We start from the raw sequence: 13,259 nt of genomic DNA on the forward strand, positions 1-13,259 counted from the left end.
TTACCGCACAATTTTTTTTTGCGTGTATCGACTCATTGATGTGAGGTGCTAAAAATGCTAAAACGGTACATGAAGCGTTCGTATTGCAATAATCGTTCCACCTTTCATTAGGAAAAATGTATGAATTTCGATAGTCTAGTTCATAGCGTGAACGTTTTCCGTTTCATTTTTATGCTGCCCAGAACTTCATGGCGTCATCGATAGTTATGAAACATTTTCTTGCAAGATGATTTTTTAATGTTGTCGAGATTTCACACTCCGGAATGATAAAGTTGATCGCTATCCTGAATTCAATTCAGTTTGGATTATGAAGGGGCTCACATCCACTGCGATCGAAATATTATATTGCAATTTTAGAGATAACTTTCCGTTCTACGGTTGAACAGAAAACTATCGCAGGTTTGTACAAAGCAGTATCGATCGGCTGCGATGGTACCTTGGAAACCACGCCAATGATTGTTGTTTTCTACTGTTTCTCATAGCTTTGTACTCTACTATAGCATAGTTTGATTATTACTATGGTTCAGATGAGGTTTTAAAATGTATGCTCATAGTGGGACCATATCGAATAATAAATATAATAATATATATAATAATATAATATAAATATAATATTCTGCCATCAAATATCAAATAAACCATACATGATATGTATAATAAATAGTTGACAGTACGAGGATCGGTTGCATTACGGTTTGAACTCACATGCGGTAAATTTGAATTTGAAAGTTTTTGTTTTAGTCATTATAGCGCATAAGAGCGGTTAAAAGTACAAGATTGCGAATAAAAGTGCGGGATTACGTCGAATCTATCTGCTGTCTTAATCGAGGGGTGATTCAAAAGTGGTTTCCATACTAACTTCAAAAGTAAAAATAGTTCCAGTTCCAGCTCACGGAAAATTGTGAAACTTTGAATTCTTGTTCAATGTTTGACATAGATTCAGAATATTTAAGAAATTGGATACCCCTAATTTTTTGGATAAGCTAATTTTGAATCTCTCATAGACGGGTTTCTCAAGATTAGATCATATTCGTTTACGTTGAATCTGCCAAACCTATTTTCTAACCAATTTCTGAACAAGCCGTTTTCTAAACAAGCCAAGCGCAACTGTCATTCTCTCTCTCGCCAGTCGCGTCAACAAAAAAAAGCAACAAAAAGTGCGAGTGATGATCAATAATCGTGCAGATAAATTTTTGATTTAGGAAAAACTCCTCCGAATTGTACAAAAATCTCGGAATGTCCCGTCAAAATACGCGCTTGGATACCAAAAAAGTGGTGAGTACAACAAACTGCTTGCATGTTCTACTGGATCAACTCAAATTCAGGAACAAAACTGTCAAAGCCGTTCCCCATCAACACACAGTCAATAGTTTACTATGAACAGTAATCATAATCCGGATCGTTCCTTCCCCCAAACCAAAAACCAGAACAGATTCTCGGGCCGTCCCATTGTTAAAGTGCACTTTCTCCTTCATCTGTCTCTTGTTTGTGTATTTTTAGTGCTTCTGCTAGAGACCGGAAGTTTTTTCGTTCAGTGAAGAGAAAAAATAGTTAAGTGAAAAATGCAACCGGAAGGGGCGTCGAATCGCAAAAATGCGTCCATAGTCATCAAGATGGAAGGAGACCAAAGCGGAAGTGCTGGTGCTGGAGGTGGCATTCTCGGTGGTGGAGCTCCCATACAAGTGCTGCAGCTGAATCAGGCTTTGCAGGACCATGGCAATCAACAGATGCTTTTACAATCCCTTCAGCAATCGATTGGCGGAAGTGCCGTTTCCGGTGGACAGTCCGTTCAGGTCCTTCCCTTATCTTCACTACCCACTCAAGGATTGATGGTACAGGCGCAACCCGTCCAGCAAACGGCCCAACCACAAATGCTCCAGTTCACCCTGGACGGGTCGCAAACGTTTCTCTATCAACCGGTTCAACTTCCGACGGAATCCATCCAGAACGTTAACATCAACGGGAACATCGTCCAGATTCCAAATCAAGCGATGACAGCGGCAGCTGGTTCCGCCGGAACAGCGCCAGTAGTAATGTTAGCGGCAGCTCCGGACCAGAGCGGAATTGCCACCGTGCAGAATCCGGCCATATTCACCCCGGCCAATGCCACAGTTCAGCAAAGCAGTGGAACAGCCTCAGCAGTACCATCCGGAAACTTGCCATCCAGCATCATCAAGGTTGAGCCCGGGACTTCTGAAACACTTCAAACCATAGCCAGCGTGGAATCGGAGGAGGAACCACTCTACGTGAACGCCAAGCAGTACAAGCGGATTCTGAAGCGACGGCAAGCCCGGGCCAAGTTGGAAGCGCAGGGCAAGATTCCCAAAGAAAGGCCCAAATATTTGCACGAATCACGCCACAAGCATGCGATGAATCGGGTTCGCGGCGAGGGCGGGCGGTTCCATACGAAAAATGATTGAAATTTTTAACTCTATGTGCTACTTTAAGGCTAGAAAGTAATCAATAAATCGTGACTTTGACTGGACTTGTGATGAGTTGCTATTGGTTTTCACTTTTAATAAGATGCATTATGTTATCAGGCTTTTCAAGAGATCTCAAGTTGAATGCAAAGTTTCTATTTTTATTAGACTCTTAAGTTTCATTTTTTAGCTAATTGTTCTGATGTGGACTCTTAAGGCAGCAGAGATTCTTTTGAGACTATTCAGGTGTATTTCATAGTTTCGTCAGGAATTCCTGATTCCACGAGGAAAAACTTCAAGAATAGAAGACTGGTAGCAGGTCTATTCTTAGAAACTTGGTAACAATTTCAATGCAAGTCTCTATTTTTAATGGTAAGGCTTTAGAGTCTCTATTTCAACCAAAACCGTCTGTGAAGTCATGTTTTACTTCATTCTGCTTGTAGTGAATCTAGGTGCAAAACTCTAGAGGTTCCAGACAAACCTTTAGAAACAGTAACTCGACTATTCCACTGGAGCAATTCTCGCTGAAACCAGGCCGCCAACGGCACCCATCATTAGAATTCCAATTTTATGTCACTGATCGCTAGTTTTCAATAAAACTTAAGGGTGGTCCTTTCGGTTTTCTCTAATTGGTGGACCCCTCGTACGCCAGCTAGCTAATCAGTTTGCGAAAAAGCCAATTTTTTGATAAATCTTGGATATTTCTTCACGTGATATGTCTCATATTTCGCTTGGAACACATAGCAAACTAAGTGGCATCGTATAGAGAAAGGATATAGCTTTCATTTGAAGTTAAAAAAAAATTGGCGGCCATTTAGAATTTTGTTAGAAAAATCGTTTTTTCACCATTAGCGCACCACTAGTTTTTAATTCTGAGATCACCATCAGAAAACCGAGGAAAAATTGCGTAAGATAGGCTACAAAAACTAGGTGAGCAATGGTATTTAAGGTACCGTGGGGCAAGTGGGTAATGGATTTCGCATAGTTCGGATTCTTCAAATTCGAGAGACCTTAAATTAAAACAAATGAGCTCGTGTATATTTTTTAGCTTGACTCCCACCAAATATAAGCAGTATACTGAAATTGATTTTTATGTAAAATTGAAGAAAAAAGTACATAAAAAGTTTTTGAAAAACGTCTCTTTACTTTATCGGTTTGAACAATGAATTCAAAAACTAACAGTTACATTCACGATTTCTATTACCTTTAACAATTGTTAAGGCGTCTCAATGAACAATAACATAAGTAACATGTAAACAAAGAAAATTTTATTTTTATTACTTGAATTTTCTTCTGTTCAGTTATGTTTGTTGAAATGATTCGACAACATTATAACTGCAACATTTCTAATGTTAGTTCTTACACCATGGGACAGTAAATGCATTTCTGCTCTGTAGAATTTCCACCGCTCATTATTTGTTTTTAAGAAAATCGGATATGACGTCGGATAACCATGGGCGTAAACAGCCATCAGACTTGAGGGGGGCCACGGCCCCTTCTCATGAGAGATAAAAGTCGTAAAGGATTTAGATAACTTAACAATGCTTGTTTCGATAATATTTGTGAACCGATTATAGTCGCGTACTTTCATACAGGGGTAGAACAAAACCTAAAAATCGTCCAAAACCGACTGATCAACTTTCTTAGATACCAAATGTCACTTTTATGGAAAAATAGTAAAAATTTATTTAAAAATCTATGTTTTCGTATTATATTGCCAAGATGACGTATTCTACCCAATCCTATATTTTGATCTAGAATAGAATACAAGGATTTAAAAGCAGATTATAATCAGGATTTATCTTTCCAATTCGATTTGAACTAGATGTTTGCAAAGTTATAAAACAAGATAAAAATTAAAATGTATCACCCATGCCTTTGAAAAAAAAAAAAAATGCTTGCTAGTTTTAAAATATGGATTATTGTTGCTCAACATTTCTGTAGCTAACGATTCATTTCTCTAAACCTCTCGAATACAAAATTTGAACATAGGATTGAATAATACCTTTTTTTGTTAGAGTTAAAAACTTTAAATAAGCTTGGCTACCATCATATTGAAGGATTGAATTTTTTTTGTATTCAAATAAAGCTGTTGTCAGAAAATTCGTACGATAACAGTTATTTGAAGAAAAAGGATGGAAGGTATTTTGCTCATGGATTTATTAATATCCAATCATAGTAAGGCAGAGCAAAACTTCGACCCTAGTGGTATAATCATTTTTTTTATAAAAACAATAGCAGTTGAAAATAAATAGCATACAGTGAACCTTCAACATATTTGATACAATTTCGTTGATTGTCTTAATCAAACTTTTGCCCCATCGGTGTGACTCGACACTTTTACGATAGACATACTTTATAAAAACTTATGTTTACAGATAAATACACTCTAATTTTTCATCAAAAAATTGCCCAAAGCCCAAAAAAAAAACGTTTTTTGCAAAACTAGGTGAAAATGTGAAATGTTGGTGGCTTTTTTCGCACGATCAGGCAAATTTCGCTAAACTTGAAGGTAATATGTGAATTTGGGGAAATTAGTAAATTTCTCTGCTAGATTATATGGGTCGAACGTTTAGCCCGCTGATTCGAACTTTTGCCACACTATGGGCCAAAAATTGATTCCAAGCAATTGTGTAGTTACTAATACAAATCATCCTTATGATGCATAAAAACGCCCTTACATAAAAATTCGAAGAAGATTTTATCCATATTTATTTTCATGCAATGAAAGTTTGATAAAAAAATTATAATGTTTACGTCAAAAAACAACAAATAGCCATTATTTTTCCAAATCATAATCGACTCTTATTATATTTGCAGGGATTGAATCCTAAGAAAATTGCGACAATCTCTCACGTATCGCTCTCTGTAACTATCATAACATGCTGCACATAATGAGAGACTGTTTATCGTATACTGCTACAACTTTGATCAGATTGTGGGATAGTAGTGCATGATAAAACCCATCTAAACATGTTCCAAGCGTGTGGAACACTATTGCTAGTGGAAGTTCGTGGATTGTTTATCGTGCCAGTAAAGAAAAACACCTATCCCCAAAGGTAAACAAACGAGAAAAATGGATTTTATCATCGCTCTCTCTTTGGGGCTCTTGCTCGCTGCTTCCATTTATCAGACTTGTTACACCTTGCGATACAATGACGATCGTGGACCCCAACAGATGGGATGTTTTTCTTTGCTCGCTTTGATCGTGCTTCATACTCAAATGAGAGCGAATTCTGCAATGCCTGGATATTTGTAGTGAAAGTCTCTTACTTGAACACTATAGCATTTATGAGCTTTGATTTGATTTGAGCTAGATCCTAAATCGAATCCTAAACATTCGATTTCTTATCATTAATCTAGAAACAAGTTTTATCTATATTTCATACAAATAACGCAATAACCAATCAAAAAACTTCATAAAATTGGTGTCAACATAGCATTGAAAATTGTTGCGACATTTACGATTTTACATGGTTCGATGTGGTTTTTTGTACACTCAAAAAAATCCAAACGTCATTGCTACGTGAAAAATCACGTAGATCATTCCAAATTCATTTTGCCTCTACTTCACCTGACTAACATAAAGATCACTAAGCCGTTCATAACCATCAAATAATGAATCGGTAATTGTTACTGAGGTTACCTATCGCACTTACGTGAAGTTCACGTAGGTGCCTAAGTTCATTTTGACATCAGCATACATTCGGTGTTGAGCGCAAATCCTAAGATGGCGCCCGCTTGATTTTTGCAGAACTTCAGAAGCTGCTGAACTTTAAATCCTGTGTTAGATTGATTTTAAGGTAAATATGTTTTGAATATCGAAGAACCCCTGCGTTACTTCATATTTTACACCTGATTTATAACCTCTATCAATTATAGCACGCGAAGGCTACAACAAAACAGAACAAACTCACTACATTTGGGAAACAAGATTGACAATGCTCAGATTGAATATAAAAATATCACAATCTTTTAGTTTTGTTTACATTTTCCAATTGGGAATTAGTTTTCTTCCAAAGCCTATTAGAGATAAGGTTGGTCTTTATTCTAGTTAATTTAATGCAATACCATCTAGGTCCTATTGAAACGCTTCGTAAAGGCTACCGGAAAATCCACGTAGCTCTTACATGTAGCGCCGGTGGAATGAACGAAGTTCCAAAGTTCATGCGTTCATTCTGGGCTACCTATGATTAACGTAAGAAGTGCATGTAAGTGAAAAGTGCGATGGAAAAAAAACACGTATGTTTTCACGTAACAATGACGTTTGGATTATTTGGAGTGTACGAATCCGCCACTATCTTACTATATGTAAAGAAATTTCAATGTTCACATTTGAATGCAACTGCTTCACTGTCGTCTACGTACGAACTGCTACGCTTACTGCACAATTGTTTATTTTCGATATTTTTTTTGTGGAACTTTACCATAACTCTCATACACAAACATTTTCCAGTAACAACGATTCGTTCTAGATAATTAATCACAAAATATAGCAGCTTGTTTTAAAATATGAAAAGACTTTGGTTTACTAATAAAAAAATACCACTACAAATGAATCAAGCCAGTTCTTATAGTTCTAAAACAAACAAGACAAAAAGGAAACCGTATGGCAGTATGTGACGTTTTAAAATTACATATTGCTATTGCCTGTCAAACAATGATCATCCATAAATTCATATTCAAAATGCATTTAATGCGTCTAGTATCATAAGTGTTTGATACTAAAAACTAGTTTTAACTGTATTGTCATTTCTTCACCATTTTTTTTCGGGGGTTCGGTTCGGGGGGACCAGGCCCCCCCTGGCCCCTCCCTATTTACGCCAATGCGGATAAATCTTCAAAAAAAAATAAAAGGAATTCTTCAATAAAGTATTTAGAAACTTTTTTATGTGGATACACCTATACCCCATTTTTTTTATATTTTGAACTAGCTTTACATAGACATTCCACGAGATTTCCGTGCGTTGCCTTATATTGGACTTTTCAATCAACGTCTTTCTTTTAATCGGCTGTCCGAGGTAAACATATTAATATCGTAAAATTTGGCAACCTTTTTTTTAGAGAAGTTCCATGATTTGGCCATAATAATAGCATTTAACGCTTTGAGGATAGTGTTTCTTGAATTATCAGCACGTTCTGTTGTTCTATGATAATTGCGAACCTTTCATACTTATAGCTACCTAAAGAGAAAACACAAATTCAATCTCTAATGAGAAACTTTTCACTTGCCCCACGTGATTGGAAAATTGACAGTGTATCAATTTAGTTATTTTTAGATCTATGTCAAATTAGTTCTAATTTTTTTTTTATTGCAGTTCAAAACTGTCAGAGGGAACAACTTAGAAGTGGTACAGAAAATTATTTTCTGCAACTTTTTTCTACTGAAAATATCAAAATAAGATTGCACGTCGCCAATTTGTTACGGAGTGATAGTTGACAGGTTAACAATATTTTGCACTATTATGCAATAATGGCTGAAAAATCTTAAGAATCTCTTACCTATCGTAATGTTCTCAATGGCCTCAAAGGTTTACGCATGAGTTTAAAACGTTAATTCACATATTCAGTAAAATATACCAATTATTTTCACTTACCCCATTTACCCACTTGCCCCGCGGTACCTTACCCTATGAAATGAACGATTTTCTAAACCATGTTCTACGATTTTGACGTATATGGCGAGTACAATCAACGCAAACATTATTTTTTGTACAACAAAGAAACAAGTTTTCAATCGTTGGTGTATTACTCGAGTCAGATGAAGAATAGGAGTATTGTTTTGAGTGAAAAAAATCTGGCGGCCATCTTGGATTTTCACGCCATCTTGGTTTTAAGTAGTCGAATGAGTACAATGATAGTACAGTTAACTCTCCCCTACTCGATATTCCATATCTCGATATCGAGTTAGAGAACCATAGTAAACGTTGGTTTTCATGGCTACCTCGATGGTCCTTTGAATCGCATTTGCACTGGTTTTGTGTTCTGTAACTCGATACCTCCCTAACTCGATGGTCCCTTCAATATCAAGTTGGGAAGAGTTGACTGTATTTGAAAGGCTTTTCCATATTCCGCGCAGAAGAATGCCTTATTCCGCGCACTGGCGAAACAAACAAATTAACATTAATTTCAATGTAAGGCACCATCCATTAATTACGTAACGCTGAAATTGAACATTTTCAACCCCCTCCTTCCCTCGTAACGCTTTTTGTATGAAAAAAGTAAAATTTTGTAAGATCCGTGACGCTTTAGTCTACGTTTAGTTTTTTTTTTATCAGTTTTGACTATCACATGAAATAAAGATAAAAATTTGTAATGGTATGGCGACATTGGTACGTATGAATTTCGTATAGGGGAAAGTGGAGAAGCTTGACCACCTTAAGGAAAAGTCGATAAAAGTGCAGAAAATATAATGGAATTAAAAAAAAGATTTCTAACAACTTTTAGATCAATACATTAGATCCACACGATTTCGGTCGTCGTATAAAGTTCACGAATTAAGAATTTTCTTCGGATATTCTTTCTACCGATTTCTTCAACTCTTATTTTGAATATCTTATAAATGTTGGTAGAGGAATTCTTCCTGAAAATTTTGCAATGGTTTATTCTAGTGTTGAAATGATTAGTTTATGAAGTATTTCAAGAAACCCTACCGGAATTCCTCGAGAAGAAAATATAGGCAAGGAGAAGTGATTCACCTAAAATGAAAGAGAGATGTATCGTTGAGAAAAAGTACGAACGAAAAGTTCACCCTTATTCATCCACTTCTCCTAGCCTATTCCTACAAAAACATCCAAGGGTTCCGTTCAAGATTTTAAGAAGTCCTTAGATCCAGGATACCGTGAATCACAAGTCAGTCCCATATACATTTTCGTCGAAATTGAATTGAGTTCAGTTTTCAGCATATCTTCCAATGTTCTTTCAGCTGCACTAATGAGATTTATTCAAAAAAAAATAGGAAAAACAGCAAGTCAAATTGACTTATCATGAAAATCGCATATTAGTCCTACTACAGATTTCCGCACTGTGTTACACAAAAATGAATCGTGCTTTGATCATCTTTATATTTTTCTAGGAAAGATGTTGTAGTGAAAAGCAAATTGAGAAAGTTTCATTAATAATTGAACATGTTCCAATCTTCTGGAACTTTGCAAATATTCGTATGGAAAACGAGTTGGAAAGCTTACAGCCAATTTTCTCAATGCCTACTTTTATTCTTAGGGCTGATTTCTTCACCACCGCTTAGGCCTTAAGCCTAGTTTAACTATATCGATAAACGTGGTTTACGGTTTAAGCGAAGGTAAATAAATCGACCCTTATAAGCGGTTTCTTCACCACCGCTTAGGCCTTAAACCTGGTTTAATCGTATGGGTAAACGTGGTTTACGGCTTAAACAAAGGTGAAGAATTCGGCCCTTAGAAAATTTGTTGAATCTTAAAAAAATTGAACTTTATAAAAATCCTAAGGTAATCTCCAAAGAAATTTGTGGGAAAATTTCTTCAGAAAAATTTATCATTGATTACTTGAAGAAATCTATCACGAAAATCTTAGAGAAAAGTTTTAGACAGGTTTCGGGAGGACTGAGAACTTCTACGAAAAAATTCGGAAATAATCTTCAGAGCAATTCTCAAACGAATCACTGAGTTTAAGCTTGAATGAAAACGAATGAAAATGTTGTAAAAAATCATGGGATCATGGGATAGTCCGGTAAAGAATCATTGAACGAGCTCCTTACAACCTGAATGAGGTATGAATGAGCCCTGCATAAGAGGTAAAATACCTCAAATAATACCTTCTGCATATTCTACGAACACTAAGCTGATAGTTAGATCTGGTATTGTAATACCTAAATAATACATAATGCGTTTTCGTATAAAAGTTCAATAGTAATTCAATATCTCCAGCAGTCCTCAATACCTATCGAATACCAAAATGAAGTATTTTTGAACATTTTTTTTTTCCAACACCATTATAATACCGAAATGAGGTGTTGACAACTAAACAATACCTAATTTTGGTATGATAGTTATTGCGAGTTCTTTTTCCTTCTCGGGATGGGTGCCACAAGATTGAAATTAGGTGGGTCGAAGCGTCCTGTATTTTGCCTAACTTTTCTGCTGAAGAAGGGTTGGCTCAAAGCTTTGGCTTTCCTACCAATTTCATTCATAGCCTAATTCCACGAGGAATCCTCAAATTAATTCTTTGGAGAACTCTCTGAGATATATCTGTCCATATTCTCTTAGGAACTGAGGAGTGTTTGCTAGTCTTTGTTTGGTCTCTTTTTGGATAATTTCTCAAATTTGGTCACTAAAATAACTATTTTCGGCACCACTTTTCGCTGCCAGCGCCAGCCCTAGAAACATCTCTCTAATAAAAATGCTTTCTCGTTCCACAGAACTCGGAGCTCCTGACGCTCACCTATGGAGCCCTGGTCTCGCAGATGCTGCGAGACTTCGAAAACGTGGAGGACGTTAACAAACAGCTGGAACGGATCGGCTACAACATGGGCATGAGACTGATAGAGGACTTTCTCTCGCGAACCAACTCGCCCCGTTGTCTGGATATGCGGGAAACGGCCGACAAGATCCAGCTGGCCTTCCGGATGTACCTCAACGTGCAGCCGACGATTTCGAATTGGGCCGCCTCCGGGGATGAATTTTCTCTGATCTTCGACACGAACCCGCTGACGGAGTTTGTCGAACTGCCGCAGGATTATCAGCAGCTGCGGTACAGTTCAATCATTTGCGGTTGCATTCGGGGCGCACTGGAGATGGTGCAACTGGAACTGCAGTGCTGGTTCACGCAGGACCAGCTCAAGGGCGATACCAGTACGGAGATCAGGGTGAAGTTCGTGAGGCGACTGGAGGATGCCGTACCGGCCGGGGAGGATTAGGAGGGGACTGGCTGACACGATAGACATGCTTTCGGTGAGTAAGATGGGCGCTGCATTCCATGATCGGATAGATTTTGTTCTAGCAATGGGATTGCGTTCGAAAACATACGTTCGAAATTATAAATTACTATTTATCCTTTAGAGCTGGGCCATTTCAATTGGAAAGAAAACTCCTTTCATTGAAGTCTTTTTAAGGTGAAACAATAAGATGGCAATAGGATAACGACTGTTTATTTTGTTCTCAAACGCTAACAGTTGGCGCCAGCGGCAAAAATTATAGACAACAACCTTTCGAACATTCAGTTTCTCTTACCGGCTGCCGAGCGGCGACACTGATGTTTGTATTCCTCTCACTGATCGCGCTACGCTGGATTCTCAAATTTTTCAAACTTTCAACACAAGCGCATGGAAGAATGGTAGTCGGAGAACTGTCAAAACGTATGGAAAATAATGAAAATCGTAAATTACTTGCAGTTAGGAAACTGGATCAAAAAAGTAGTGATTAGAAATCAAGTGTAAAGTGAATACATAACTTTTTGTGTTTAGTTCATCTTCCGTGGTGCTTTCTTTGCTTCAGGATTTCTTTTTTACTACCACTGAAAAAGAGCCATCTGTTGGCTTTTCAGTTTTGAATATCGCCCTATTGTTTACAAAAGGGTAGGCCAAACAAAGGGATCAAACAGGAGCCATTAAAACAAAGAGAAATCAGTGATAAGAGTTTGATTCCCCATAGAATCGAACCAGACTTTTTTTATATATACACTCCCGTGCAAAAGTTTGGGTTCACCCCCTCAAAAACATACAAAAGTGTTCTGTCCATATCTCTGTGATTACACGTCCAATTGAAACTCTTTAAGCCGCATTCAAAAGACAAAGAGTTATTCTTACTTCGTATGTATTTTCCCAAAAACATTTTTTGAATTTTGTATACTAATTTTTTACTTAAAGTTGTGACATTTTTCAAAAAACACACTGAAAAATCATATCTAATTTCCTCAGCATTGGATCGATCAAAATTTTAAATCAAAGTGTCATTAGAATCGTAAACTTATATTTCTTGAAGAGACCCCACGAAATTTTGGCGGAAAAATCTGGAAAGTATTCAAAATCAATGAAACAGTCAGTCAAGTCATCGTGCAAAAGTTTGGGTTCACCCCTCAGTATGATGCAAATCGTGCAAAAGTTTGGGTTCACCTGAGCCGCACGCACATCATTTTTGTCAATATCTCTGCCATTTTTCAACCGATTTTAATAGTTTAAAGCTTTTTTGAGCGCAAATAATGGCGTGTACATGAATGGTTTGAGATTTCACAGATTTAAGTAAGTTTAGGTGAACCCAAACTTTTGCACGATACACCATACTGAGGGGTGAACCCAAACTTTTGCACGATGACTCGACTGACTGTTTCGTTGATTTTGAATACTTTTCAGATTTTTCCGCCAAAATTTCGTGGCGTCTCTTCAAAGAATATAAGTTTACGATTCTAATGACACTTTGATTTAAAATTTTCAATGTATTTTTTGAAAAATGTCACAACTTTGAGTAAAAATTTAGTATACAAAGTTCAAAGAATGTTTTTGGAAAAATACATACGAAGTAAGAATAACTCTTTGCCTTTCGAATGCCACTTAGAGAGTTTCAATTGGACGTGTAATCACAGAGATATGGACAGAACACTTTTGCATGTTTTTTAGGGGGTGAACCCAAACTTATGCACGGGAGTGTATTTTGAGGACTTGTTTTGGGAATCTATTTTGAGGATACGATAAGAATTACTATATGTATTTCTCATAATTTATCAAATTGTATCAAAAAATTATTAAGGTTTTGTCCAAAAAATCAGATATTGCTCCGAAGATTTCAGGATTTCATTAAGTGATTATTACCCAAAGTATTCTTCCAAGAATATCCTTATGGGATTTATCCAAGAATTTTCTTAACGAAT

At 36.8% G+C, this 13,259-nt stretch overlaps 1 protein-coding gene across 2 annotated transcripts; it reads left to right on the plus strand.

Annotated features, from left to right (window-relative positions):
- The first annotated feature begins 1,104 nt into the window (after positions 1–1,104).
- LOC5569891 (trafficking protein particle complex subunit 3) lies at positions 1,105–11,456 on the plus strand. 2 transcript variants are annotated; one of them, XM_021840548.1, is made up of 2 exons: positions 1,105–1,275; positions 1,501–2,485. In XM_021840548.1, the coding sequence occupies exon 2, from the start codon at positions 1,563–1,565 to the stop codon at positions 2,418–2,420; it is 858 nt and encodes a 285-aa protein (XP_021696240.1). In that variant the 5' UTR covers positions 1,105–1,275; positions 1,501–1,562; the 3' UTR covers positions 2,421–2,485. The 2 variants fall into 2 exon arrangements, with proteins under 2 accessions (XP_021696240.1, XP_001658790.2); XM_001658740.2 differs by lacking the exon at positions 1,501–2,485 and adding an exon at positions 10,816–11,456 and having other exon boundaries at positions 1,111–1,275.
- Positions 11,457–13,259: the final 1,803 nt, after the last annotated feature.

Source organism: Aedes aegypti, chromosome 2 (assembly GCF_002204515.2).
Source record: "Aedes aegypti strain LVP_AGWG chromosome 2, AaegL5.0 Primary Assembly, whole genome shotgun sequence".
NCBI classification, from domain to species: domain Eukaryota; kingdom Metazoa; phylum Arthropoda; class Insecta; order Diptera; family Culicidae; genus Aedes; species Aedes aegypti.